Below are 27,828 nucleotides of genomic sequence, written 5' to 3' on the forward strand. Positions count from 1 at the left end.
ATTTTTTTAAAAAAGATTTCATTTATTTATTTGACAGACAGAGATCACAAGTAGGCAGAGAGACAGGCAGAGAGGGAGGAGGAAGCAGGCTCCCCGCTGAGCAGAGAGCCCGATGCAGGACTCGATCCCAGGACCCTGAGATCATGACCTGAGCCGAAGGCAGAGGCTTAACCCACTGAGCCACCCAGGCGCTCTTGCCCATTTTTTAATCGAGGTTTTGTTGTTGTTGTTTGGTTATAAGAGTTCTTGATATACTCTGGATATTAGCCCCTTATTAGATTAAACGGTTTGGAAATACGTCCTCCCATTCCAAAGTTTGCCTTTTCACTGCTGATTGTGTCATTTGATGCTTAGAAGTTTTACATTTTGATGTAGTCCAATTTACCCATTTTTACTTTTGTTACCTGAGCTCGTGGTATCGTATCTAAGAAAGCACTGTAAAATCCAATGTCATGAAGCTTTCCCCCTGTTTTTTTCAAAGACTTTTTTAGTTTAGGTTCTGATAGTTAGGTCTTTGATCCATTTGGAGTTAATTTTTGTATCTAGTGTAAGATGAGAGTTTAACTTCATTCTTTTGCATGTAGATATTCAGTTTTCCAAACACCATTTGTTGAAGAGAATCTTCTTTGTTGAATGATCTTGGCACCCTTAGTGGAGAGCATTTGACCATATACTGGAGGATTTATTTCTAGATTCTCTGTTCTCTTCCACTGGTCTATATGTCTGTCTCTATGCCAGTGCCACATTGTTTCGTTTACTATAGTGTTGTAACACATTTTGAAATCAAGAAGTATAAGACGTCCAACTTTGTTCTTTTTTATTTTGGCCATTGGGATCTGTTGAGATTGCATATGAATTTAGGATAGATTTTTCCCTTTCTGCAAAAAATTGCACTGGGATTTTGATAGGGATTGCAATATATCTGAAGATTACTTGGGTTAGTATTGACATCCTAATAATCTTAAATGTCTAATCCATAAACATGGGGTGTCTCTCTATGTGTCTTCTTTAATTCTTCCCAGCAGCAGTTTGTAGTTCTCAGTGTTCAGGTCCTTTGTCTCCTTGGTTAAATTTGCCAAGTGAGAATTTTCAAGGAACACTATCCGGTAGAAATGTCACGCACACCACAAACTCCGGCCACGCGTATAGTTTTCCAGTAGCCACATTAAAAAAGTAGAAAAAATAAATTTAATAGTTTCTTTAACCCAGTCTACCCAAAATATTATCTTTTCACTGTGTAGTCAATATGAAGTTATTAAGACTTTTACACTTTTTCCCCCACACTGTACCTTCAACATCCGTTGTTTATAGTTATAGCAAAACACGTCTTAAAATTCGGGTTAGCCATGTGTCAAGTGCTTAAGAGCCACGTGTGTCTCCTGACTGCCATATTGAAGAGAGCAGTCTGGAAGGGTGAGTGGTTTATTAGACAAACATGGCAGAGGACATTCCCGGCAGAGAAAGTAGGGCAAGCAAAAGCCTTTTCATTTGGCATCTAGAGAGATGTCTGCAATGTCGGGGGTGCAAGCAGGGAGACAGTGGGACAGGAAGCTGAAATGTCATGCCGCGGGCATGTCTTGGGAATGTCTCGGGAATGTCTTGCGGGAAGAGTATGTGGCAGGGGAGAGGCCTTGGGAAGGTCTTATGCAGCATAACAATCTGATAAAATTTGCATTAAGAAAGGCCACTCTGGAGAAAGTGTGGAAAATGACTAGATTGGTGGTAGAGAGAGGAAAGACTGAAGGCAAGAGGCCCAGTGGGGGCACTATTTTCAGAGTCTGCTCAAGTGATGGGGAGGATCTGAAGAAAGGCACAGGCACAGATCCCGGAGAAGCGGCAACCCCACGGAGACTGGCACCGAAGGACCAGTAGGACCACACGCGTAATTGAGCATGAAAGAGAAGGAAAAAACCAGGGTTCTTTTGGCTCTCTGGATTTAGGACTCAAGTGAAAGACAGTGTCATTTATTGAGATACTGAATCTGTGCTTATGAGCATTTTTGTAAAATAGGGATAATAATACGTACTTTATAGCATTCTCGTGGCAACGAAGGATTAGCAGAGTCTGGCGTGCAGGAGCCCATAAATGTCAACCCTCACCATCGCCATTATCGTTCTCGTCATCGTTTCGGAGACTGGGACTGAGGCAGCAAGAGCAAGTTAAAAAAAAGAAAAAGGAGGGGCGCCCGGGGGGCTCAGGTCATGATCCCAGAGTCCTGGGATCGAGCCCCGCCTCGGGCTCTCTGCTCAGCAGGGAGCCTGCTTCCCTTCCTCTCTCTCTGCCTGCTTGTGACCTCGCTTTCTATCAAATAAATAAATAAAATCTTAGGGGAAAAAAAAGGAAGAGAAAGAAAATTAGTCTTCTTAGTTTGCTCTAGTCACAGAAGGGTCGGCTTCCCCTTTTCTAGATTAAATGGACTGGAAAAATTTCTCATTGAGATTTTATAGCAGTGAAGAGGGGGGCACCTGCTCCTATAAAATGGATGATTCTCTTGCTCTGGATGTGATGGGTGTGAGGGGTTTTCCTTCAACAAATCCCCCAGCCTTTTTACTTTAGACTTCCCAGATTTCCGGAGCAGCCTTAACAGGGCTACAGTTCGGCAGGAAGACACTAGGTATGGGAGATGGCCAGGCCATCTGAGGGCCTTTACTTCCTAATTCTTAGTTAAGAGCATGAACTTGAACATGCGCTGAGCACTGAGGCCGACCCAAATCTGTCTCTTCTGTTGCCCTTTGCAGCTTTCCAAGTCCTCTAGAATCACAAGACATTCTTCCGTTCAGTATCTATTCATCGAGCCCCTTCTGGAAGCCAAGCCGTAAGCTCAGCCCCACGGACAGTGTGCGGCTGTGCTCTCGGAGCTGAAGGTCCAGTCGGGAAGCCGGGGGGCGATCAAATACTGGAAGGAGGGGCGCCGCAGACTTCAGCGAACGCTGCGGAGGAGTCACTGGCCCGCTTTCGAGGCCCAGCCGCGTTAAGATTCCTGAGTATCTACGCCACATCCCCCCGACCAACATCTGGCTAAAAACAAGATGCACAAACCAAAGTGAACTTCTCTCCACTGTCTCTCTCCCTGCTGCGAAAGCCCGGCTCTCTGAGGCAAGTGAACAACCCTATTATTGCCCCAGAAGAAAGACAGTGTTGACGAGCTTTTCACCTGCTGTCTTGCAGCTCTCCAGTTCCTCCCCGCCCAACACCCGCCCCATTTTCTTCTATGATCCTTACTTTGATTTCCAAGGTCAGATCAACGTAGAGAAGCTCTTAACTTACTTCTCAGCATTAGCTGCGTGATTGTTTCTGTTTCAATGACCTCTTTCTCTCCCTGCTGCACCAGTGACCACAGGCTCCTCTTAAAAGGCAAAGGCCCCTGTTGTTCTCAGGCAGGGAGGGGGCATTTGTAAATAGAGTTCAGGAATGTCAAAGGGGTGACCCAGATTTGCAGCACCAGAGGAAAAACCCGAGCTCGTTGTTGAGTATCCTATGTGATCAAACGTGGCCTATTCTTGGCGTGGGGAACAGGTGTGCAGAATGGTTATTTAATGGAACTACAGAGCATTATAGCGAGGAATTCACTACTTAAAGACCTCAAGGCCAAGCAAATGTATTTAGTCCAAGTCCTCAAATTAGAAAACCAATTTTTTAAATGCCTCCTTACTTACTTCCAACCAAGGGAAGTGCTGCATTGTTCTTTCTCCTGATTAGCAGTGAAATCAACTCTACAGAAGGAATAAAATATACCCAAATATAAATAGGCCCGAGTTGCTTCTGTCATCTTTCTTCAAAGCTTCGGTGCTTCGGTGCTTCCCCGAATGTTTTCCATTCCTTCTGAGGTGGTGCAGTTAATATACAAAGATGCTGTGGGAGAGGTAGATGGGTAACAGAGTTCCAGAGCTGGAAGTGAAACTGGAATCATCTAGCCCTACCCCCTCATTTTACAAACAGGGCTATGGAGGCAGAAAGCAGCGGCATTTGGCTCACAGGAAGTGTCAGGGAAGACACTGAAACTGTTTCTTGACTCTCAGACTGGTGCCATGAAAATGTTTACTGTGCCCACCAAGGGCTTCCCCTCCGGTATAGGTAAGGGGTTGTCTCGGCTTATTCTCTAACCCCTCTTCTCCAAATTGCATGTTCCCTTGGTGGAACTAATCCAGGGGGTTCTGGTGGGGCTTCAAATCACTGTGTTCACACTAGGGCACAGCCAATTCCGGCCTCCTGTCCCTCTGGGCACAGAACTCAGCTGGTGAGCCTGAGACCCACATGGAAACAACTGGAGTTCTTGTTGCGAACCGTAACTGGGTATTGTGAGAGGTTTCCTCTCCCCTTGATGGAACACAAGCAGAGGAGAGGTAGGCTTTGGGCTGCCAGGGGCCAACTTCCCCAGCACGTAAAGAGAACCTGCCTCAAAAGAAGCCAATACACAATGTCCAGTAAGTTTATCCATTTATCATAACCACATTCCTTGTTAACAGGTAATGCCAGGTCTCTGCAAACTAATAGGAGGGAAAAGCACGAAATCAGAGAGCAGAATGCATTTTTGTTGTAGCAGTAGTTACTTTGGGAACAATGTGGTTTTGTGGAAGAAACGTGCTCATTAGGCTGTGATCTGGGTTCAAATGTGGCTTCTACTGCTTCCCAGCTGCCCCCAGTAGCTGGAATGAAGAGCTTAGCTCCCTGGGCTGATATGAGGACTGAGGGGAGCAAAGGACCGAGCTCCAGGAAAGGACACCCCTTTAGGGTGTCCAAGCAGCAAGCCCCAGGAGAGAACTCTTTGTGGACTTGATCTCTGCCTGTTAAAACTGACTTGTTCTCTCCCAAAGACTCCTTCAGGCAAAAAGGGTCAGGAAAGTCATGGGTTACTTGGAGACACAGCCAGTGGGAAAGAAGTTACTGGTAGGAGATGCCGCTTTCCTTCTTTACTATGGAAGTCTGTTTTGATATTTAATTCCACAGTCTAGTCCTACAGTGGGGGGAGTTCCTTTACTGGACAAAGTGCAAGATGAAATGATTTCTCATCATTAACCAAATAAGCCTTCATGGCTCCCTTGAATTATATATTATACTCATTACCCGTTTACTTATCAAAAAAAATAAAAATAAAAAGAGGAACTTTCCTCTTTTAATCAAATTTGAATCCATTCCATTCCTATGGTAAGCTCCCTACTGGTTCATTTTATATCGTCTACCTGGAAACACACACCCCCCCCCCCCACACGTTTGGACAGGATGTCTTCCTACCGAATTACATGAAGTCCTTTACAAATACCTACTGAGGTAAAGAAACTGTCAATAACAATGTGAAAACACTACTCTCTAGAGCTGGGAAGTGTAAATGCCTTTAAAGGTGTAACCCAGATAATGGTAGTTGTTTGAGATACAAAGTTCATTAGGATTTACTTCATACAGACAAAATCCCAACGAACTCTTACTTTTTTTTGAGGTAGAAAGGCTTCCCGTTTCACAAGGCTTCTGAAGCCATCCTCCTTCTGTCCGTTTGCACCGCGTGAACCCACTGATACACAAGAGGTGGCTTAGAAAGGCCACAGGACCGGGAATTGTAAGACACAGCAGCAAAAGCAGGAACAGGCCTGCCCGATGAACGACTGCCTTCTAGGTCCGGGGACCGTCAGAACTCAGCTTCAAGGGAGCGCACCGCCGCATGAGAGATCTTGGACATTACCGAGTAATGAGGTCTCTGCACAGTCATTCCAGCTGTTTCTGACGCCAACATTGTTTGCTAAATGAATACTTCAGCAGATCTCTGGAAACATGAATCCAGAATGCAAAAGCCACGTGCCACAGTTCTACCAAAGCCTATTTCCGGGGCGCCTGGGAGCTCCGTCAGTTGGGTGCCCACTCTTGGTTTGGCTCAGATCATAATCTCAGGGTTGTGGGATTCGACTCTGGCCCCTTTTGGGGCTCCCGCTCAGCACGGCAGTCGGCTGGAGATTCTCTCTCCCTCCCCCCGGCCCTCCCCGCTGTGCTCTCAAATAAATAAATAAATAAACAAATCTTTTTTAAAAAGGTCTATTCTCTTTTGCTAGATTTCATTACCTTTTCCAAGATTGACACCAATCACTTTAAAACCCACACATCCACTTCTCCCCGCGGGGCCCGACGCGCAAACAGCTGGGAATGGAGGGACGGTACAGTCTGACCCCCGCGAGGCTCGGGTGCGCGCTGTAGGCCCGGCCTCCGGGGCTGGAGCAGTGAGAGCCAGTGCGACTTCTTGTCACCTATCTTGGTTGAGAGATTTGCCATATTCATCGGTCAGACCCAACAGTTCAGACTTTCTGTGCATAAACAGTTGTGTCTCTGAGGCAGTCATTCGAGAGGCCACCGGGGACACGCTCAGCACGTGACGGACACCCAGAGACCCGCAGGGGCACTGCCTGGGAACGCCGCCACCACAGCAGGGGAATAAGGAGGGACACACGCATCCTTACGCGTGTGGGGACACAGACGTGCGTACACCGCTCGCAGAACCTTCAAGACTCTTCCAAATGACGTCACCACCGCAGCGCGAGAGGCGACAGGCGGCCTTGTGGTCACTCTTAGGCGAACCCAAGTTCGGCTCAGGAGACAAATGGTTATCAGGAAAGTCTTAGCCGGTCACCTCCCCTTCTCTGTCAGGCAGGTGTTCATCAGGTGTTCATCGGGGCACATCTGGTTGCCAGGAGCTCTGCTCTTTCTGCCCCCCAGGGCACACGGAGTTTTCTGAACTGGGCTGCCAAGTCACGGGTGGAGGGCGGTGCCGCTTCCCCTGCTGCCACGCTACCCACATGTGCGGCTGCGTGTCCGATTGCATGCAAGATCCTCAGACGGGGCCTGAGAATACGAAGGGCCGGAAGAGCAGGTGCCATCTGAAGCGGCATCTCCCAGAGGCCACACCTCCGGGCGCACAGCCAGCCCCACCTACCAGGTTCCCTCACACGCCTTTCCTGGTTTTAAAATTACGTCGGTGAAAGAATTAGAAAACACCAACATAAGGGCAAAACTGAGCAAATCGGGGATTCAGAAGAATGACCCGTCATGGTGCATGAAATAGTGGCAGGGGTACGGCTGGGACTTCCCCAACCTGAACAGACCGGGGACTTCGCACAAGATCCCTTCATACAGAGGTGCCCGACCTGCGCAGGTATACAGGGCAAGGTCTTTGGAGTTGAAAATGTTAAAAACAGGCTCATTTATGAAATTAAGACCTTTTTTCTCTACTCTTATTAAAAGAAAACTTTTTGAAAGTTGTTCCTCTTTTCAAGAAAACAGACTATGCTCTTCCACAATCTCCCTTTATCTTCATACTTCGGAGACAACACAGCATGTTGGTTCCGGCTCCTCTTACCCGTTTATGTGGAACTTCTCCAAGGTTATAAGCCACACGGGAGAAGGTCTCCACAGCGGGGGAAATATCTCAATGCTGTGTTGAAAAAGGAGAGAACACAGCGGCTCCGCCGTCAGGGACGGTGTGTTTTTACGCTCGTCCTCGAAAAACCTTCGGGTTGACCAGGGCTCTGCTGCCACCTACTTGTTTGTCATCTTTTGGAAATTTGTTTTTTCATAAAAATTTGCCAATTATACCATTATCCTATCAGGGTAAACAAAACACACCCTAACTATGAGGGCAAGGGATGAAAAAAGTTGCTAGCAGCCAACCTGCGGTCCGCATGGGGCCTGGGGCTGACCCCACGGCTCAGAGTCCGGTCCCGGCGCCCGGCACACAGCAGCCACTCATTTCAGTGAGTCGCAGAAGTGACTCGGGTGCCTGCAGCCCCGGGGACTTAAGGCGGGGGCTGGGAGAGCACGCTCGTCCTGGGGTCCACCGTTCACATGTGCTATCATGGCCCTCCTCTAGTTATAAAACGATTCAGAGCTAAACACAGAATGACTCATTTTAAAGAGGGTTTTTATTTGGCAAACAGGCAACCCTCCGCAAAAGGAAACGAGAGGTTCTCGCAAACTGTTTAACTCAGCGGGTCATAAAGCCTGACGAGCTACGAACTGCTCTTCCTCACTCACCGCTCTTACTGGAACCAGTCTAACTCCCAGGCAAGCAGCTCCACGGTAGTTACGATGTTTACCTTCTAGCTGCCCAGCCTACTTACGTCAACTTCTATAATGCACCGGTGAAGACTTCTAGTGTCTGATTCTCAAGATTCTCTGGCGACCATCATCATTTGTTTACCACACTGTTTTTTTCCCCTAAAGATTATATTTATTTCACAGAGAGAAAGACGGCAAGAGAGAGAACACAAGCAGGGGGAGTGTAAGGGGAAGAAGCCGGCGTCCTGCTGAGCAGAGAGCCCGATGTAGGATTTGATCCCAGAACCCTGGGATCATGACCTGAGCCGAAGGCAGACGCTTCACCGACTGAGCCCCCCGGGTGGTTCTGCCACACTGCTTGTTCTTAAGACAAACTATAATAAAATCACTTGACAGAAAAACTGGCTGAAAAATGTCTGCCTTTGATTCAGGAGGTTGACAGAAATTAAAATTTTCCTCCTAAATTTACACTTCAGAGCTCTGGGTGACTTTTAAAAAGTGGACAAACAAATTTCTAAATGTAAAATGGAGATAATTTAATCTTAAAACTCAAACAGAGTATCGGAAACATTTATTAATACAAAAAAGTCCAATGCATTACACAGAACAAAAATGCTCGTTTTCCCAGTAGGTATTTAAAGCGAGTGATCCCACTCTTCATTAATCTTTGCTAAGATCTAGGTAGGAACCTCTAGATTTGGTTATTTGTTCAGAACTTGAGTGAAGCCAAAGACACAAAAACAGGGATTAAACTGAACTGTGAGCAGCTGTTTAAAAATAAAGACAACATACCCATAAAATAGGGTCACACACTTTAATCTGATTGACAAAGCGGAAGCAGGGAAGACTAAGAAATTAGTTTTAGCTCTGCTTTATGCATGACCAGGTGCTCCTTTCCCAAAAAGTATACTGAGGTTCTAAAAACCACATTTAATCGGAATACTTCAGGAAAACACACCATGTGTAATCCAGGAAATACACTATCTGCAGAACAGGAAAATCATCATGGGCAGTAAAAGATTCAAACAAAAGAAAGCACCTGGGTTTTGGGCAGTTCTAAGGTGAGTACATCTGCTCCTGGCTGGCTGCTATGGAAACATGCGAATGAAGACTGGTCCATACCTTGACATTTTTAAAATATGTTTCTTTGGAAAAATGGCAATATGGGCTGGGAGTGAAGACGTCCTTTTAGACACCCAGCTTATTGGCCTGGGTGAGGACGACTTTGAGAACCGGCATGAAAGCCGAGGTCTCGCTGAAGTTGCTGGTGCTGACTATGTGGGTGTGGATGGTCAGGCCTTCTGAGTAGTTGCGCGATTCGATGCTCCTTGCAATGTTGTGTAAACCACTGATGATCGTGGGTGAAAGCTGAAACAAAGGCAGAATCAGGAGAAAGAATTAAATTAAGAAAGACGCTCCCATAAACCCTGATATTTAAAAGGAGACTGAAACAAATATTATAAAAAAAGCAAATAAATCATATAGCTTTTCTAGAAACAGTTTTTTGGATCAAGCAACTCTTGAAGTTATAAAGCAGAACCATGACAAGATGGCGTATGTAAGGAAATTATTACAAATTATGAACATGTATGAGTCAGTTAACTCTCTTTCTAGAAGCTCTCTTCCCCCAGCAGAAATGCTAACGTCTTTCTCCACTTAAGAGTGTTAATTCTTCAAATTCTTTAGATACAGGCTCATGCCTTTTAAAACTTTTCCCATTCATATGAAGGAACTTAAAGGGTTTTTTTGGAATTTGGTTCTTAATCATGCTATCTCTAAGTAAGGACCCAAAGCAGTCTAAAACCACGTCTGCAGCAGTGGTCTCAACCCTGTGGTCTACCTGCATTCGTAGGGCAACAGCTGCCATCATGTACTCAGCTCTTCAATTCTTAACTGCTCTTGGAATCTTACCATCTCTTAAAACCACAGTATCTGTAGTTTCCCCATGTCATTACTTGGATTATATGCCCATACTTTTGAGGGAAGAATTTATTTTGGATCAGCCCAGGGACCACAGCTTGTCCACTGTTACATCAACTTTCTCTGGTCTGGCTCGCATGACAGGAATGGTTATTGTTATTTTTTTTTTTTTTTAAAGATTTTATTTATTTACTTGACAGAGATCACAAGTAGGCAGAGAGAGAGGGGAAGCAGGCTCCCCGCTGAGCAAAGAGCCCGATTCAGGGCTTGATCCCAGGATGCCAGGATCATGACCCAAGTTAAAAGCAGAGGCTTAACCCACTGAGCTATCTGGGCGCCCCCGGAATGGTTATTTTTATCTGATGGGACTGATGTGAGAGATGGAGCAGAGGAATGTTGAGATGCAAAAAATATAGCCACATATAAAATGAACAGAAGGCCAGTTACCTTAGGGCCAATACAAGCCAGATTACATTTCTACTCTTTGTTACAAGAAGAGTTAAAATTGCACTCCTATCACACACACACACACACACACACACACACACACACACACACCCCTTCTCCTGTTCTTTCATCCCCAAAGTTAAATGACATTTATGATTCAGTTAGAGAAAGCCCATTCCACCACTGTCCTCACAATCTTGGTCCCAAGCACACCCCGCACAGATGCTGATGACAGGTTTATTTACTAGCAACTAGGGCTAAATGATCGTCATGAATCCTTTTTCCCCACAAACTTACTGTCTGTTCCCTAAGTTTATCATACAGAAACTCCAAGCGTTTGCTGGCATCATCTAGCTTCCTCTTGGTTTGCTGCAGGAGAAGAAAAACAGATGTGTTATATTTGAATATTTAACTTTTATCCAAAGACCCTGCCCTGTCTCATTTCACTAACCCTTACACTCCTGATGCTGACCGGCTTCATGTTATAAAGAAACGGAGGCAGCTATGACTCAGAAACTTGAACAGACCGTCAGGACAGAGTTCAGTGACCCATTCTTGGGGCAGGGTAGGAAGATATGGGGCTGCCTTCCGGAGCACAAACGGGAGCAGTGCCTGGACCGTGGACCATCTGCTCAGAGGACAAGTTGTGTGCACGTGTCACCGCACTAGCCACGAGCAACACGGAGGGCCGTCTGGAGGCAGCCGTGGGCCACTGTGTTGCAGAAGAGATCTAAGGACAGCTACTGTGAATTATGGGTGCTGGCAGCACACACAAAGGTGAACTAGAATCTTATTTTAACCTTTCCAATCACTTACATACTTAGTCACCTATGGTTATTTAATTTTGCTTCTTCCTGAGTTTTTCTTCCTTTTTTCTTTTTTTAAGTAGGCTCCATGCTCAGTCCAAAGTGGGGCTTGAACTCGTGACTCTGAGACCAAGACCTGAGCTGAGATCGAGCTGGACACTTAACAGACTAAGTCACAAGCGCCCTCTTTCTGAGCTTTTAAAACACCAAGGGAGGAAAAAAGAAAAAAAGAAAATTACGTTCTGTGGCTTAAATTACTAAGAGGGATATTGTAAAATGAGTTTTTAAATCAAGGAGGCCTTCCACCTCCTACTCCTCGTACTGGAGAGAAAACTGTTCTAAAACTAAAATTAAAGGTTTCAATTACAACGTGATTAACCTAATGATGTACATTATGCGACAGCCTCAGAACGGACACTGTTCTTCAATATTTACCGAGGGTCTACTGTGTGCCACGCTTATGTCTCAGGGACCTCGAATACTCTTGGTGGGAAAAAGATACTAGATAGCAGTGTGCTGCAGATGAGACGGTGATGGATGCCAAGAAGCAGGAATTAACAGAGTGAGGGGCTAGAAGTGCTGGGACTTCGAGGTGGTAAAGAAAGGCCAGATGGCTCCTGGGACGTCCGAGAAGCCTGGAGCACGTGCGGCCTGAGTAACGTGGTCACGTGGGGGAAGATCCCCAGCAGAAGGAGCAGCAAGTACAAAGCTGTCGATGCTGACCTGCTCCTGGTATGCTGGAAGAAGGAATGCCAATGTGTCAGAGGAGGAGAAAGGAAGAGCTCTGAATTTTTACCCACTGAGATTACGTGGGCTGTAGGTTTTCATATAAGGCCTTTACTGTGTTGAGGTGTGTTTTATGTTCCCTCTAAACCTACTTTGTTAAGGGTTTTATCAGGATTGGATTTTGTATTTGGTCAGATGCAAATTCACAGATGTGTGTGCCATGCTTGTTCAGGGTCCCTGCTGATCTTCTCTGTATTGGTCCGACCTTAGTGTATGTGCTGCTGAAGTGAGCAAGGGCTGACCTATGAACACTGAGCCAGCCTCGCAACCTGGGGATAAATCCCACTTGACTGTGGTGGATAATTTTTTTGTTTGTTTTTTGGTGAATGGCTTTTTAAAAAGATTTATTTATTTGAGAGACAGAGAGCATGGGAGTGGGGGAGGGGCACAGGGAGAGGAATCTCAAAGCAGACTCTGCTCTGAGCACAGAGCCTGACGTGGGGCTCAAACTCACGATCCCAAGATCACGACTGGAGACGAAATCAAGAGTCGGAAGCTCAACCAACCGAGCCACCCAGGGGCCCCTGTGAATGATTTTTTTAAATATACCAACATCCTAACAGCATTTTTCATAGAACTAGAACAAATAATCCTAAAATTTGTATGGAACCACAAAAGACCCCAAATAGCCAAAGCAATTTTGAAAAAGAACAACAAAGCTGAAGGCATCACTGTTCTGGACTTCAAGTTGTATTACAAAGTTGTCATCACCAAGACAGTATGGTACTGGCACAAAAACAGACACACAGATGAATTAAACAGAATGGGAAATGCAGAAATAAACTCACAATTATATGGTCAAATAATCTTCAATAAAGGAGGCAAGAATACCCAGTGGGAAAAAGACCGTCTTTTCAACAAATGGTGTTAGGAAAACTGGACAGCCACATGGCAAAGAATGAACCTGGACCACTTTTCTCACAGCACACACGAACATAAACTCAAAATGGATTAAAGAGCTAAGTATAAGATAGGAAACCATAAAAATCCCAGAAGAGAGCACAGGCAATAATTTCTCTAGCATCAGCCATAGCAGTAATTTTCTCCCCAGACAAGGGAAACACAAGCAAAAATGAACTACCGGGACTACTTCCGAATAGCGAAGGAAACAATAAGCAAAACTGAAAGGCAACGTGCTGAATGGGAGAAGATATTTGCAAAAGACATCCAATAAAGGTTTAAATTCCAAAATACACAAAGAACTCATAAAACTCAACACCCCCCACCAAATAATCCAATTAAGAAGTGGGCAGAAGACATGAATTATATTTCTCCAAAGTCATTCAGGCAGCCAGTTGACAGAGGAGATGCTCACCATCACTCACCATCAGGGAATACAAATCAAAGCTACAACAAAATATCACCTTACACTGGTCAGAACGGCTAAAGTCAACAATACACCAAACAACACAGTGCTGGTGAGGGTGTGGACAAAGGGGAACCCTCCTGCACTGCCTGACGTAGGCAAACAGGTGCAGCCGCTCTGGAATAGGACGGCTAACGGAAGTCAAAACACAACTACCGGACGACACAGCAAGTGCACTACTGAGTCTTTAGTCTTTACCCCCAAAATACAAAAACACTAATTCAAAGGGATGCATGCTCCCCTATGTTTATCACAGCATTATCTACAATAGCCAAACTAGGGAAGCAGCCCAGGTGTCCAGTGACAGACGAATGGACGGAGATGTGGCGTGTACACAACAGAGCGTCAGTCGGTCACAGGAAGAACGATGAAGTCTTACCGTTTGCAACAACATGGACAGAGCCAGAGAGCGTGAGCCGAATAAAACACGTCAATCAGAGAAAGACAAAGGTATGATTTCACCCATACATGGAATTTAAGAAACAGAATAAACTACCAAAGGAAAAAAAAAGAGAGAGACACACAAACTAAGGAACAGACTCTAAACTACCAAGAACGGTATGACAGTTCCCAGAAGGGAGGTGGACAGGCGGACGGGTGAGACGGGTGACAGGGACTGACGAGGGCACTTGTTGCGATGGGCACTCAGCACCGTAAAAACTGCTGAAGCACAATATGATACACCTTGAATGGATTTTAAAAAAAGAATGAGGAAAAGATGAAGCTATCAGGGATACTGTCACAAACTAAGTCATGCTGCAAAATTAGTTTGTGTTGTCTGGACACAGCTAACGTGACAAGACTGTATCACAGCCACACTGTAAAAAGGATTCCAGCCAGGGAGTAAAAGGATCTGCGTGGAGGGAACCCTGAGAGTCCCTGCTCAAAACTAATCTCCTCTCGCTACCAGTAGGAGCCTACCCCAGGGGCAGAGTCAGCTGGTCGGAACAGGGTATTAGCAAACCCCCACCAACCAACTGGTTACAGGAATTACAAGAACAGTTTGTCTTTTGTGGTTCTCTTCTGCCCAGGGCTCCTCTGGACCCGGAAAGAAGATGATATGTTGACCTAGAGAAGTTTAGATCAACAAAAATTTATTGAGCTGGGCTGTGTACTACGTGTTGTCTCAACCTCTCTATACTGACTCTTGCCTCAAGGAGAGCTGGAGTTCTCTTCATTTTTATCAGGGCTCTTCTGTTTTTGAATGACGTGCCCTATTTAGAGTTGCACACAGGGGCAGTGTATGCAGGGCTCTCTGCCCCCTCTGTTCTCTGTTCCTCTGCTTCCATCACTTCCAGAATGCCAGGCACAATGGCCGATGCTAACCGATCCCTGCTTCTGCTTTGCTGACACATTTAGTACAGGGAATAGCTTTGTAAAACACCAGAAGAAAGCTGCATCTATTAATACTCAACGTCTAATGAAACAGCAAATTCCAGAAGCTGTTTTTCAAGCAGACAAGTGGCCAGTGACTAAATAAACATATCTAATGTTTGTTGGCAGAAACTGAGAGTTCGTCTAAAACAAGACCAGCTTTGTTGAATTTCTGTTGTTGCCAATACACAGGCATCCTCTCAATGAACTAAGTAAAATCAGTTGCTTTAACTATGAATATGAGTCTAGAATCTAAAACAATTATTTTTAAGATCTTTGCAAAGTTACATGTAAGATTATCTGTCTACTTTTAAAAGCTTTGATCTGAGCTGAGAAAGAAAGCCCCAGCCTGAATCTCCTACATGCCACCATTCTGTTCTATTTACGTGCCAGACATGAGGTCTGCTGCTGAGAGGCAGTGCCTCAAGGTGAGTGAGAGCATAAATTCCAGACCCAAACTGGGATTAAATTCTGGCTCTGACCTTGGGTGTTGACTGGTTTTTGCTTACTTTAGTTGTCTGTAAAAAAAAAAAGATGACAAATTTACCTACCACCGGGTTGCTGGGAGGATTAATTACCTATAAAAGATATTAGATACATTTCTATATGAAAAGCAAAGTATGTAAGTGCTAGTTTTATTACTATTGTACAAACTTCTAAAGTGTATCTTGTAAGGCTTCCTGCGATTACAGAAGAGCTCCCTAAGTGATTATTTTAAATTAGCAAAATATGAGAACAAATACATACAGGATCTGTAGCTGAAGAGAGGCAGCGCTGAATGAGATCCTCAAATGTGGTCTTTAGAATGAGGTGCTCATCTGGAATAGGTTTCTTGGTAATTTTTTCTGTTGGCAAAGACTGCACATGCTGGAAGAAGTAATACCATAAAGTGACCAGAAATGACCGGAAATTACCTATACACAAAGCCCTGAAACTCTGTGATAAAAAGAAAACCACTTGTTAAAATCAAATGACCCATTAACATGTGAAATCCCTTGGGATAAGTAAAAATGAAAATCAGATATTCAGTGGAAGGGACAGGCTTCTATAACTTTGATTTTCAAAACCAGAACTGGATATAAAGAATTTGGTCAATCATGGCACACATGTTGATCTCCACTGCATTATCTGGGGCGAAGCAGACAGCAGACCGACGCCAGCAGGCAGCGAAAAGGACGAGGCATTTACACCGCCCGCGAGTGACGGTGGCTGCTTGCTCTGCTGGTCGGCTCATTGCTTTACCTTGGCATTCTTCTGTTCTTTGGTTTGTTCTTGAAGGCTGCTACTTGGTCTATCACCAAACTGCAAGATTTTTTATTTCAAGATTTTTTTTTTTTTAAGATTTTTAATTTATTTAACAGTGAGAGAGAGATCACAAGCAGGCAGAGAGGCAGGCAGAGAAGGGGGGAAGCAGGCTCCCTGCTGAGCAGAGAGCCCGACTTGGGGCTCCATCCCAGGACCCTGAGATCATGACCTGAGCAGAAGGCAGAGGCTTAACCCACTGAGCCACCCAGATGCCCCTTATTTCAAGATTTTATTTATTTATTTGAGAGAGAAAGTGCACAAGAGAGGGGCAGAGGCAGAGGGAGAAGCAGGCTCCCCAGTGAGCAGGGAACGCAATGTGGGGCTCCAACCCATGACCTGAGCCAAAGGCAGCCACTTCACCGAGCCACCCAGGTGCCCCCAAACTGCCAAGATTAAGTCAAAAAGTTGGCAGAGAAGAGACCATGATGTAACTGAATGTACAGAGGGAAACATAAAGAAGGACTGTTTTGTTTTTAAAGTTCTGATTTATTAGTTCATTCACTCAAAAATAATAGTAATTATGTGCCAGGCACTGACTATGTATTTACAAGCCAATTCAGAAATGATCTCAGCTCTCTGGCAATTTATTAGGCTAAAAGAAGAAAATGAAAGTTTCAAAGTTTCATTAAGAAAAAGTTAACAGGGCGCCTGGGTGGCTCAGTGGATTAAGCCGCTGCCTTCGGCTCAGGTCATGATCTCAGGGTCCTGGGATCGAGTCCCGCGTCGGGCTCTCTGCTTGGCAGGGAGCCTGCTTCCCTCTCTCTCTCTGTGCCTGCCTCTCTGCCTACTTGTGGTCTCTGTCTGTTAAATAAATAAATAAAATCTTTAAAAAAAAAAAAAAGAAAAGAAAAAGTTTACAAACATTTATATCTTAATGAAAGATGTTACTTGAAAAAAGTAAAAAAATAAAATGTCATCAGTACATGTAAGATAGCAACTGTACTGGTATTTAATTGCTAATAAGCTAACCTTAATGGAACCAACAGATAGTATAACTAGAATTCAACTGAGGGCAAGCTCTCTGCAGGAAATTCGATCAGAAGGACAAGCAGGAGTCAACTAGTTAAATGAGAAAGGAAAAGCCTTCCCGGCAGCGCAAGAATGTGTCCAACGGAAGGACCATGATACGGGTGACTAAAAGGAGGCCGGTGTAGCTGGGGCAGAGACCGCAAGGAGGAATGTGCAGCCGAGGGCTTCTGGATAATGTGAAATATTTTGGTCTTTATCTTGAGAGAAACGTTTTTTTGTTTTTTTTTTAAAGATTTTATTTATTTATTTGTCAGAGAGAGAGCGAGCGAGCGAGAGCGAGCACAGGCAGACAGAACGGGAGGCAGAGGCAGAGGGAGAAGCAGGCTCCCCGCGGAGCAAGGAGCCCGATGTGGGACTCGATCCCAGGACGCTGGGATCATGACCTGAGCCGAAGGCAGCTGCTTAACCAACTGAGCCACCCAGGAGTCCCGAGAGAAACGTTTTAAACAAAGATGAGACAAGACCAGATAGATGATCAAAGGCAGACTAATCAGAGGCTCCTGCACCGCTGAAAACTGGGAGGCAGGCAGCATAGACGAGACTGGAAGTGAGGCCGGGGATATGGGAGAGATTTTTAAAACAGTTTCAACAAGATTCACGGACAGACTTGAAAGAGGGACTAAAGGAAGAGTATAAAGATGATTCCCAGGTTCTCGGCTAGATTACACAGGGATTACGGTGCCATGCACCAAAGCAGGAAACGCGGAGCTTTGAAGACCAGATTTTGAAGGTGAGGCTTGGGAGGAAGACTATGAATAAGGCTTCAGAAATATGGAGTGTGAGGTGCCTTGGGTACATCCAGGTAGGCAGGCAGCTGGATGTAAAGGCCTGGCTGAACACAAACATCCTGGACAACACTCCCTTCCGGCAGTAAATGAGGCTCCGGTCTAGAGGAGTACAGCGTGAGCCCAGGTCTACACAAAAATGAATGGCTGGGTAGCTTCCCAAACTAGCGTAGACTTGTAATCATAAAAAAACCCCAAAAAACAGTGCATCTTTATAAGTTAAAGTCGTGCGGAAAGAAGTCAGTTCTCCCACCTCCATTCAAAACACTGGTTTTTAGGGGCGCCTGGGTGGTTCAGTGGGTTAAATCCTCTGCCTTCGGTTCAGGTCATGATCTCAGGGTCCTGGGATCGAGCCCCACATCGGGCTCTCTGCTCAGTGGGGAGCCTGCTTCCTCCTCTCTCTCTGCCTGCTGCTCTGCCTACTGTGATCTCTGTCTGTCAAATAAATAAACCCTTAACAAACAAACAAACAAACAAACCCACTTGTTTTTATAATGGAACGTAGTAAAGCACCGCCCTGTGACAGAGAAATATGTTTATAAATTTGACTTCAATGGTCAAAGACAAAAACAGAACTAGTTTTATACTTTGGGCAGAGATTTGTTTCATCTTCTTATGTTAACTTTCACCCAAGCTCTTCACTCCTCATGAACAGTGCAAAATATTTACCTTTGTGTGTCTAAGTCAGTTAGTTATATGTGATTTTTTTATCGTCTAGAACCCTTCCAACTAGGTGTTTGTACGTGAAAAGCAGTACAAATCTGTGTCTCCATGTGAAGGTAGGCTGTATAGTGTAAGCTCTTACACATATACAAGGAAAGATACAACTCATTACATTTTATTTTATACATTAAAGGGGAAAACCTTTGGAAATAACTTCTGCTTAGCAAGCCTGGCTGAAAATATGGATTCAACTGATCTTAAATTATGGCTACTGGTTAGGTCAAATGAAATACTGCGATTGTCCAGTTAGTATAAACATACACTAGCAAATACATGAGCCTCTTCCAGGAGGTTTATGGCCACGTAATTGAAAAATATCCCTGCATGATCAGTCTTAAAAACAAGGGTTACTATTTTTTATTTAGGTTGTCTTAACTGAAACCGAATATAGATGTTCACTAATACAGGTGTAATCATCAAAGTTAACACATTAAAAAAAAATGAACTGAAACAGAGCCGTCTTCCCATTCCACGGATGCAGAAGGACTGTTACCTGGATGGTATTTCCAATAGGAGCCCCCGGCGCGCCTTCAATATTGGGCTTGGAGAAAGACGGTGGCATGCCTGGTTGACCGAGGGGTTGCTGGACACCATGGAAGGTCTGGCCACCTGCGAGATGTGGCTGCGGGAATGAAGCCTGGCTTGACAGAGGTGCAGGGACTGAAGGCTGCTGGGGCAGCATCTGGGACTGGGGGTCACCCAAAGGGTTCATGATTGGTGACGTGATGGGAACAGGAGGCATAAAGTTTTCAGGCATCTTTTAAGAGACAGAAATAAAAGACACCAAGCATAAGCCAAAGAGTGTCATTTACTTACCCTTAAATAAGGTTAACATTTAAAAAATGTTATTTGTTTGTAATAGTTTTCTACTTTCAAATGAAATTTTATGCAGAATTCTAGAGTAAAACATAAAATTAGAGCTAATCTGGGTAAGAGGAATAGAAAGCTCAAAACTGGACCTCTCAGTTTCCCCCTTGTCTTCCATACATTCTCTCATACGGGGAGCCACAACAAGGCGTTCTGAAAAAGGGTGTCAAAGTCTAGAGAATTACATCTAGCAAATACTGGAATCAAATATGCCAAATGAATGTTTCTATTTAATGTGATCCTGATGTAATGCTCCTTTTCCTACATCACTAAGTAGATGTTACCTGTCAATCCAACCATATTAAAAGTAGTAGATTTCATTTCTAATTATTACTAATCTAAATTTTGGGGTTTTTTTTGCCCATTTAGTGCCTCCCAATTTTATTGTTATGCCCTCTCATTACTATATTTAAGAAAAGGAAATTACCAGAAATTAAAAAAAAAAAAAAGGTAAAAACGACTGGGAAGGAAGAAGAAAAGAATCTTATCTTGTGCTCCAAAGTGCTCAACAGTTACTAACGGTTCAACACTGTTCAGCTAGTAGGTTGTTTCTTTATACTATATGTGATAGACAAAACAGTCCAAAATATAATTGCCAAATTCAGGACTACTGTTGGAAACCAAAGACCAAACACACCCCCAAAAGAAAAGAATCACTGGGAAATTTTGTTTCCTACTCTTTGAAAGAGACCTGTTGGCAATTTACATCTTGTCTTCCAATGGGAGTTAAATTCACACCACCATACTGGTTTTTTGTTTTGTTTTTAAACTAAACAAAGGATGTAAGTTTTTTTTTTTTTTTTTAAACTAAACAAAGGATGTAAGCTAAAATATACTTGAAACCTGTCAGTCAGTAAACTTTGCTTTTAAAGGTCAGTGAAGGGTGGTGTATTCCAGGTGGCTTTGGGATTAATAGAACACCTGCGGGCAACTAGATCGACATCTTTTTCTAGTACCTTCTTCTTCTTAGGTACTCTGTTCAAAGCTGGAGGATCATTCCAACCATTCTGAGGACCTAAAAGAGAAAATAAAGGGCAATTTCCTTTAGAATTCTGAAAAGAAGAAAACTCAATGGTATTCATCTTAAAATACCTTCAAATTCTGCCTTAACCCCGAGGATAACTCACAAAAGTTTTATCAGCTGAGCTTTGGGGATCACTCTGAAGCTCTGGATTCTCAAATCATTTCCTCAAATATTCACAAAGCCTTGGCTTACTAAGCAAGGTAACTTGATATCATTTCCATTTAAAGTGAAAGAGCTGTACTAAATTTAGGGATAGTGAAGACTTAATGTTATATTGATGTATAACCTTCAAAGATCAGTTAGAAATTCTCTCTTAATAAATAAAAAATAAATCACCCGAGTCTGCTAAAAAAATAAAAAAGCCACTTTTGCTATATTCAACATGCAGAAAAGAAATCTCCTATTTCCCGAGAGCAATTCAACATAAGAAAATCACCCATATGGCAGAAACACTGTTAAAAAAAAAGGTCTCAACTACACAATACTGCAGTTCTATCATCTTTGCCTTAGAAATTATTTATAAAGTAGAAAGCATTTAAGTATATGTGATAAGATTTTTTTTAAATGCCACACACAAAAAAAATTCAAGGTTGGCAGCAAATACAAAATTAAACTACTGTCAACTTCAATAAGTTTCCCCTAAAAAGCCCCTAAAACTCTTCATCTCAAAGTGAAAAACAGACCTCAGTAGCACAATTAAGTACTTTAATGCTAGTATCTTTAAAGAAAACATGTCAGAAATAAAAATAGGATCATTTTAAAATCAATATGTAATCATTTTACATTTCATTGATTTTTATGTATGTTTACAGTTAAAGCAAAAACTTTCTCTTTCAACAAATTAGACATTCTTTCAGGATTTTCCCTTTTACTTGTTTTATCGATACCCATATTAAATCACAACAAAATTCCTTAGCAGACCAAAGAACCTGTGATCCGTACATAATGCCACAGAAATTTAAAAAAAAAATAAGATCTTCCAACTGCAGCATGGACTCATTTGCCTTCACTTTTTTAAAGTTTACTTTTTAATTATTTTTAGTAATCTCCACACCCAACATGTGGCTCAAACTCACAACCCCGACAGCAAGAGTCACGTGTCTCTCTGAGCCAGCCGGGCATCCTTCCTTTGCCTTGATTTTAAAAATGGAATTAATTTTCTACAGGTTTACTAGAAGACAGAATGCCAAACAATCCTCAAAATACCTAAGAGCTAATCACAAAATATTAAACTACATGCTGCTATCTGCTTAACAAATTCTTCAAGTTCTGGTCATACACACAGAATCATTTAAATCAATCTCATCACCTTCTAACTTTACTCCTAAGACAATCTTGATACAGTCATTCTTTATGATTATATAAAACAGAAAACTTTAATGATTTAAGCTACTGTGTCACCATGTTAATTGAATCAGTTCTAAGATTTGATTTGATTAAGAAGTCAAATTAAAAAATGATACTGATCATATTTAGAGTATCATCAACTTTGAGTTCACATGCATTATTGTGAATGGTCATTCATTAACTGTATTCAATGATTGAAAATCTCCAAAGATATATTTTATAACCAATTCACCTTCCAACATAAGTGCCTGGTCTTGCATAAATTGATTTTCTGTAGACAAAATGTAAAAGTCACTTAAACAACATTACCATCAAAAAGATTCTAAACTTTACCTCATTTTGTAATTGCTTCTCCCTCCATCAACCCACAAAAGAACAAACTAACTTTATAAGGGGAAAAAAAACCCTTCTTTTTATCAAGTCACGTAAAATGTCTTCTATCCAATTAAGAAAATAATCAGTTTTGGGGTAAATCAAATTCATTTAAGTGTGTTAGATCCGATTAACTCTTTAACATCACCTTTTTCTCTTGCTGCCTGTTTAAGAAAAACTTTTGTTCATGCCTATTTAAAATAGTATTTCCCTGTTTGCATGGATTTTTTCCTATTATTTGATCAATAACATCATGGTGGGGGGAGCACTCAGTATTAGTTAAAGCTGTCATCAAAGTCAGCTGAGGATCTTGTTAAAATGCAGATTCTAATTCACTGCCTATAGGGAAGGGCCCGAGATTCTACTGTTCGAACTGGCTCCCAAGTAATGCCAGTGCCGCTTGCTGGTCAAAGCCCTCTTTTAGTAGGGATTTAAAGAAAAATGGGAGGCACTCTACACTGTCCTGCAAACTTCAGCCTGTACTTGTTAAAGATAAGAACGTCAGAGAATCTTAGCAAGGTGGTGCCAACTTTACTGCCAGATGGGAGAGGCCTCCTGATGAAAATGTAACTTCATGTAATTCATGTCACACCATGAATACAAGCATAAATGACAACAGACCCGGTCCACAGGTAACCATTTATGTGGTCTTTTTTGTAAAAATATATGGATTTGCAGACTGTTTAGCACAGGCCTTCCAGAAACCACTACTTAAGATAACTGAAGTTTCTGGCAGCGGAACCGAGGAAAGAAGGCTGAAAACGAACACAGCAAAACCAAAACGATCAGATATGCAGGGTCAGGCCAGGCCCAGCCTCAAATCAAAAGTATGGCACTGGAAATAAACTATATGCACATGTCACCTACAGAAGTTCAAGGTAACTTCCTCATCAAGAACTTAACTAAAGAACACAGTGACCAAGGACTTCCTGTTTTTTATAAGTGATTTCCGATTTTTGCCTTATATAACAATTTTACAACCTAATTCCCCTTGCAAGATATAACCTCCCAGCACTACTGTCAGTAAAGCCCTGGGAGTCACTGTGTGTGGGCTATTACAGAGGACTGACCTAAGAACCACCACTGATGGACTCTCTAGCATAAGACTTCTGCTTCCGGATGGAGGGAGCCTGTATGTCACCCGAAACACCTTGGCCTACACCCTTTCCTTCAGAAGGAATTTCAACAACCTGGCTTCCTCCCCGCCCCATGAGAGGCAGGGAGAGATGACAGTGGGTTCCCCTGTAACTTCTCACGGCATTGACTCAAATCCTGGGTATGAAAGCCTCGGAGCTTACCCCGAGATTTCACAAACTATTAGCACAAAAAGGTTCGTGGAGCAATTTCATAGGACCCTTTGGTAAAATGACTCCAAATTCATAATGAAATCAAATCGAATTCAAAACTAGGAATGATACTTCATCAGAATTAGAAACAAAAAGACTCACAACGGGAATGGGTAGCCAATGGCGAGGCCAATACCTGTGGGTGCAGATGTCCTGCTGAGTAGCAAGGAACAGCTGGACAGTAATCAAAGGTCGCCCTCAAAACACACGCCTGACTCCTCCCAACCTCAAGTACGTATGCGTTTATATTTAGAGATATGTTTTAGTTCAGCCCAGATAATCCTTGTTCAAATCTCTTATCGATTTAGTACAGTTTTGTTTCAGCTACAAATGACCCTTTTCAATCTTTTCGTCTGTCTTTAAACTGACTGTTTAAGTATGACTTTTCAAAAACACAAGAAATTGACTTCTGTACGTTTTAATAGCCACAAAAGGTAAAGCAAGCTACATGAACAACATAAATATCCCTAGAGAACAGTATCATAGATGTGCAAAATGACACTTTTGGTCAACATTTAAAAATCAACTGGGGGGCAGGGGCCGGACGGCGGAGCAGGCTGACCGACCCGCAGCCGGACACCCGCAGCTCCGACCACGGCGCGCCGCAGACCGACCCGAGGCCGAAGCCAAGCGCGGCGACGCCAGAAGCAGCAACGCGCCGCTGTCGGACGGGCGGGCCGGCGGGGACGCGACCCCACGCGCCGGGCGCTGACCGCGGGGAGGGTGGCTCCAGCCAGCGGCCAGCGGGCGGCACCACGGAGGGCCGGGGCTGCAGAGGCTGAGCCGGGCGACGCCCACGCGGGGTCAGCGCGGCCGCAGTCCCGGGGTCACAGGACACCGGGGTGTCCGCGGTCGCAGAGCTCGCGGGCCGCAGCGCGGGCAGCCGGCGGCACAGCCCAGCCGAGGCCGGAGCTCGCGGCCGCGTGACCTTGCACCGGCCGCAGGCGCGGGGAGCTCGGGGCCGGCCGGGGGTCGGGCGGACGGAGCGCCGGGGCGCTGGTCTCCGAGGCCGCACTGAGGGGCCCCGGGCTCTCGGCTCCTCCGCCGGAGACCAGCGGCCGCCATGTCCGCCCCGCCCTCCGGAAGTCTACGGAAAGCGCTCGGGGAACAAAAGCTCCGGAAAGCGAACCGAGCGGATGACTCAGCCCGGCCCCGGCAAGGGCGGTGCAATTCCATCTCAGGCAAAGACCCTTGAGAATCACTACAACGGCCGGTCCCAGAGGATCAACAAGAAATCCGGCCGAGACCAAGTTCACCTACCAAGGAGAAGAGCGGAATTCCAGAGGAGGAGAAAGCCAAGCACGGAACTCATGGCTTTCTCCCCAAGATTCTTTAGTCTTGCAAAGTTAAATAATTTCTTTTAATTTTATTTTTTCTTCTGCTCAATTATTTTTAACTTTTACCCTTTCCTCTTTTTACATTTTTAAACTAGTTTATATTAACAATACCTTTCATTTAAAAAAAATCTTTTTTGAGCCATCATTATTATAGTCATATTTTATCCTTGATTGTATCTAACTTTATTTTTTGTATATACATAGGGTTTTTTCTTCTAAAAAAATCTGGGTTCAACTAATAGATCAAAATATACCTTAAATCTAGCACAGGGCTTTGTTCGAGTCTCCAGCCTGAGCAAATTCTCTCTACTTTCTTTTTCTTTATTCTCCCAACCAACTTATGTTATCAACTCTTTTTTTAGAAAAATTTTTCAATTTCTTTTTTTAGAAAATTAAAAAAAAATTTCATCTTTATAGTCATATTCCATCTCCCATCGTGTTTACCCTTATATATGTTTTAAATTCGTTAAAATTTGGCGAGGTAGTTTCTTCTAAGAGACCAAAATACTCCCAAAATTAAGTGGGTGACCCTATTGTATTCACCAGTGTAATATATACATATTTTTTTCTTTTCTTTTTTTTTTTTAATTTTTTTTTCTCTCTTTTTTTTCCCTGAACTACTTTTTACTCCCTTACTTCCCCCCCATGATTTGGGGTCTCTTCTGATTTGATTAAAGCACATTTTCCTGGGGTCTTTGCCACCCTTTTAGTATTTTATTCGCTCCTTCATATGTTCTTATCTGGATAAAATGACAAGGCAGAAAAACTCACCACGACAAAAAGAACGAGAGGCAGGACCAAAGGCCAGAGACCTAATCAATACGGACATTGGTAATATGTCAGATCTAGAGGTCAGAATGACGATTCACAAGGTGCTAGCCGGGCTCGAAATAGGCATAGAAGATATTAAAGAAACCCTGTCTGGAGAAATAAAAGCCCATTCTGGAGAAATAGAAGAACTAAAATGTAACCACGTTGAAATCAAAAAACCTATTAATAAGGTGCAATAAAAAATGGAGGCTCTTACAGCTAGGATAAATGAGGCAGAAGAGAGAATTAGTGATACAGAAGACCAAATGACAGAGAATAAAGAAGCTGAGCAAGACATAAACATCTACCAGACCACGAGGGGAGAATTCGAGAGATAAGTGATACCGTACGATGAAACAACATTAGAATAATTGGGATTCCAGAAGAAGAAAGAGAAAGGGGAGCAGAAGGTATATCAGAGAATTATTGTAGAGAATTTCCCTAATATGGCAAAGGGAACAAGCATCAAAATCCAGGAGGTGCAGAGAAGCCCCCTCAAAATCAGTTAAGATTAGGTCCAGACCCCATCATCTCATAGTAAAATGTACAAGTCTTAGCGACAAAGAGAAAATCCTGAAAGCAGCCCAGGACAAGAAGTCTGTAACATACAATGGTAAAAATATTAGACTGGCAACAGACTTATCCACAGAGACCTGGCAGGCCAGAAAGAACTGGTATGATAGGGGCACCTGGGTGGCTCAGTGGGTTAAGCCTCTGCCTTCTGCTCAGGTCATGATCTCAGGGTCCTGGGATCGAGTCCTGCATCAGGCTCTCTGCTCAGTGGAGAGCCTGCTTCCCCCCCTCTCTCTGCCTGCCTCTCTGCCTACTTGTGATCTCCCTCTCTGTGTGTCAAATAAATAAATAAAATCTTAAAAAAAAAAAAAAAAAAGAACTGGCATGATATATTCAGAGTACTAAACGAGAAAAACATGCAGCCAAGAATACTATATCCGGCTAGGCTATCACTGAAAATAGGAGGAGAGAGAAAAAGCTTCCAGGACAAACAAAAACTAAAAGAATTTGTAAACACCAAACCAGCTCTACAGGAAATATTGAAAGCTGTCCTCTAAGCAAAGAGAGAGCCTAAAAGTAGTAGATCAGAAAAAGGAACAGAGACAATATACAGTAATAGTCACTTTACAGGCAATACAATGGCACTAAATTTGTATCTGTAAATAGTGACCCTGAATGCTAATGGGCTAAATGCCCCAATCAAAAGACACAGGGTATCAGAATGGATAAAAAACCAAAACCCATCAATATGCTGTCTGCAAGAAACTCATTTTCGACCCAAAGATGCCTCTAGATTTAAAGTGAGGGGGTGGAAAACAATTTACCATGCTAATGGACATCAAAAGAAAGCTGGGGTGGCAATCCTCATATCAGATCAATTAGATTTTAAGCCAAAGAATATAATAAGAGATGAGGAAGGACACTATATCATACTCAAAGGGTCTGTCCAACAAGAAGATCTAACGATTTTAAATATTTATGCCCCTAACATGGGAGCAGCCAACTACATAAACCAACTAATAACAAAATCAAAGAAACAAATCAACAATAATAGTAGGGGACTTTAACATTCACTGAAATGGAGAGATCATCCAAGCAGAAGATCAACAAGGAAATAAAGGCCTTAAATGATACACTGGGCCAGATGGACATCACAGATATATTCAGAACATTCCATTCCAAAGCAACAGAATACACATTCTTCTCTCGTGCACATCATTCTCCAAAATAGATCACATCCTGGGTCACAAATCAGGTCTCAACTGGTATCAAAAGACTGGGATCATTCCCTGCATATTATCAGACCACAATGCTCTGAAGCTAGAACTCAATCACAAGAGGAAAGTTGGAAAGAACCCAAATACATGGAGACTAAAGAGCATCCTTCTAAAGAATGAATGGGTCAACCAGAAAATTAAAGAAGAATTGAAAAAATTCATGGAAACAAATAATAATGAAAACGCAACAGTTCAAAATCTGTGGGACACAGCAAAGTATATTTTCCGGAGAGGAAAATATACAGCGATACAAGCCTTTCTTAAGAAACAAGAAATGGGGGGCACCTGGGTGGCTCAGTGGGTGAAAGCCTCTGCCTTCGGCTCAGGTCATGATCCCAGGGTCCTGGGCTCGAGCCCCAC

At 43.4% G+C, this 27,828-nt stretch overlaps 1 protein-coding gene and 1 non-coding gene across 24 annotated transcripts in view; both read right to left on the minus strand.

Moving 5' to 3' along the window:
• Positions 1-8,588: 8,588 nt before the first annotated feature.
• Positions 8,589-27,828, minus strand: part of SEC31A (SEC31 homolog A, COPII coat complex component) — an 80,987-nt gene continuing 61,747 nt past the window's right edge. For 16 of the 23 annotated variants that reach the window (XM_059386128.1, XM_059386148.1, XM_059386076.1 and 13 more), the window contains 5 exons: positions 20,399-20,457; positions 19,069-19,332; positions 15,481-15,600; positions 10,699-10,770; positions 8,589-9,402 (listed from right to left, as the gene is read on the minus strand). In XM_059386128.1, coding sequence (XP_059242111.1) covers positions 9,223-9,402; positions 10,699-10,770; positions 15,481-15,600; positions 19,069-19,332; positions 20,399-20,457 — 695 coding nt within the window. In that variant the 3' untranslated portion in view covers positions 8,589-9,222. Of the gene's footprint in view, positions 9,403-10,698; positions 10,771-15,480; positions 15,601-19,068; positions 19,333-20,398; positions 20,458-22,045; positions 22,085-27,828 lie in introns of all 23 variants that reach the window. The other 7 variants (XM_059386033.1, XM_059385999.1, XM_059385994.1 and 4 more) reach the window with 1 other exon arrangement.
• On the minus strand, positions 12,121-12,227 carry LOC132009479 (U6 spliceosomal RNA). The gene has a single exon (XR_009401952.1). It is a non-coding gene; the product is annotated as a U6 spliceosomal RNA (small nuclear RNA).

This window comes from Mustela nigripes, chromosome 1 (assembly GCF_022355385.1).
Source record: "Mustela nigripes isolate SB6536 chromosome 1, MUSNIG.SB6536, whole genome shotgun sequence".
In the NCBI taxonomy this organism is placed as follows: Eukaryota; Metazoa; Chordata; class Mammalia; order Carnivora; family Mustelidae; genus Mustela; species Mustela nigripes.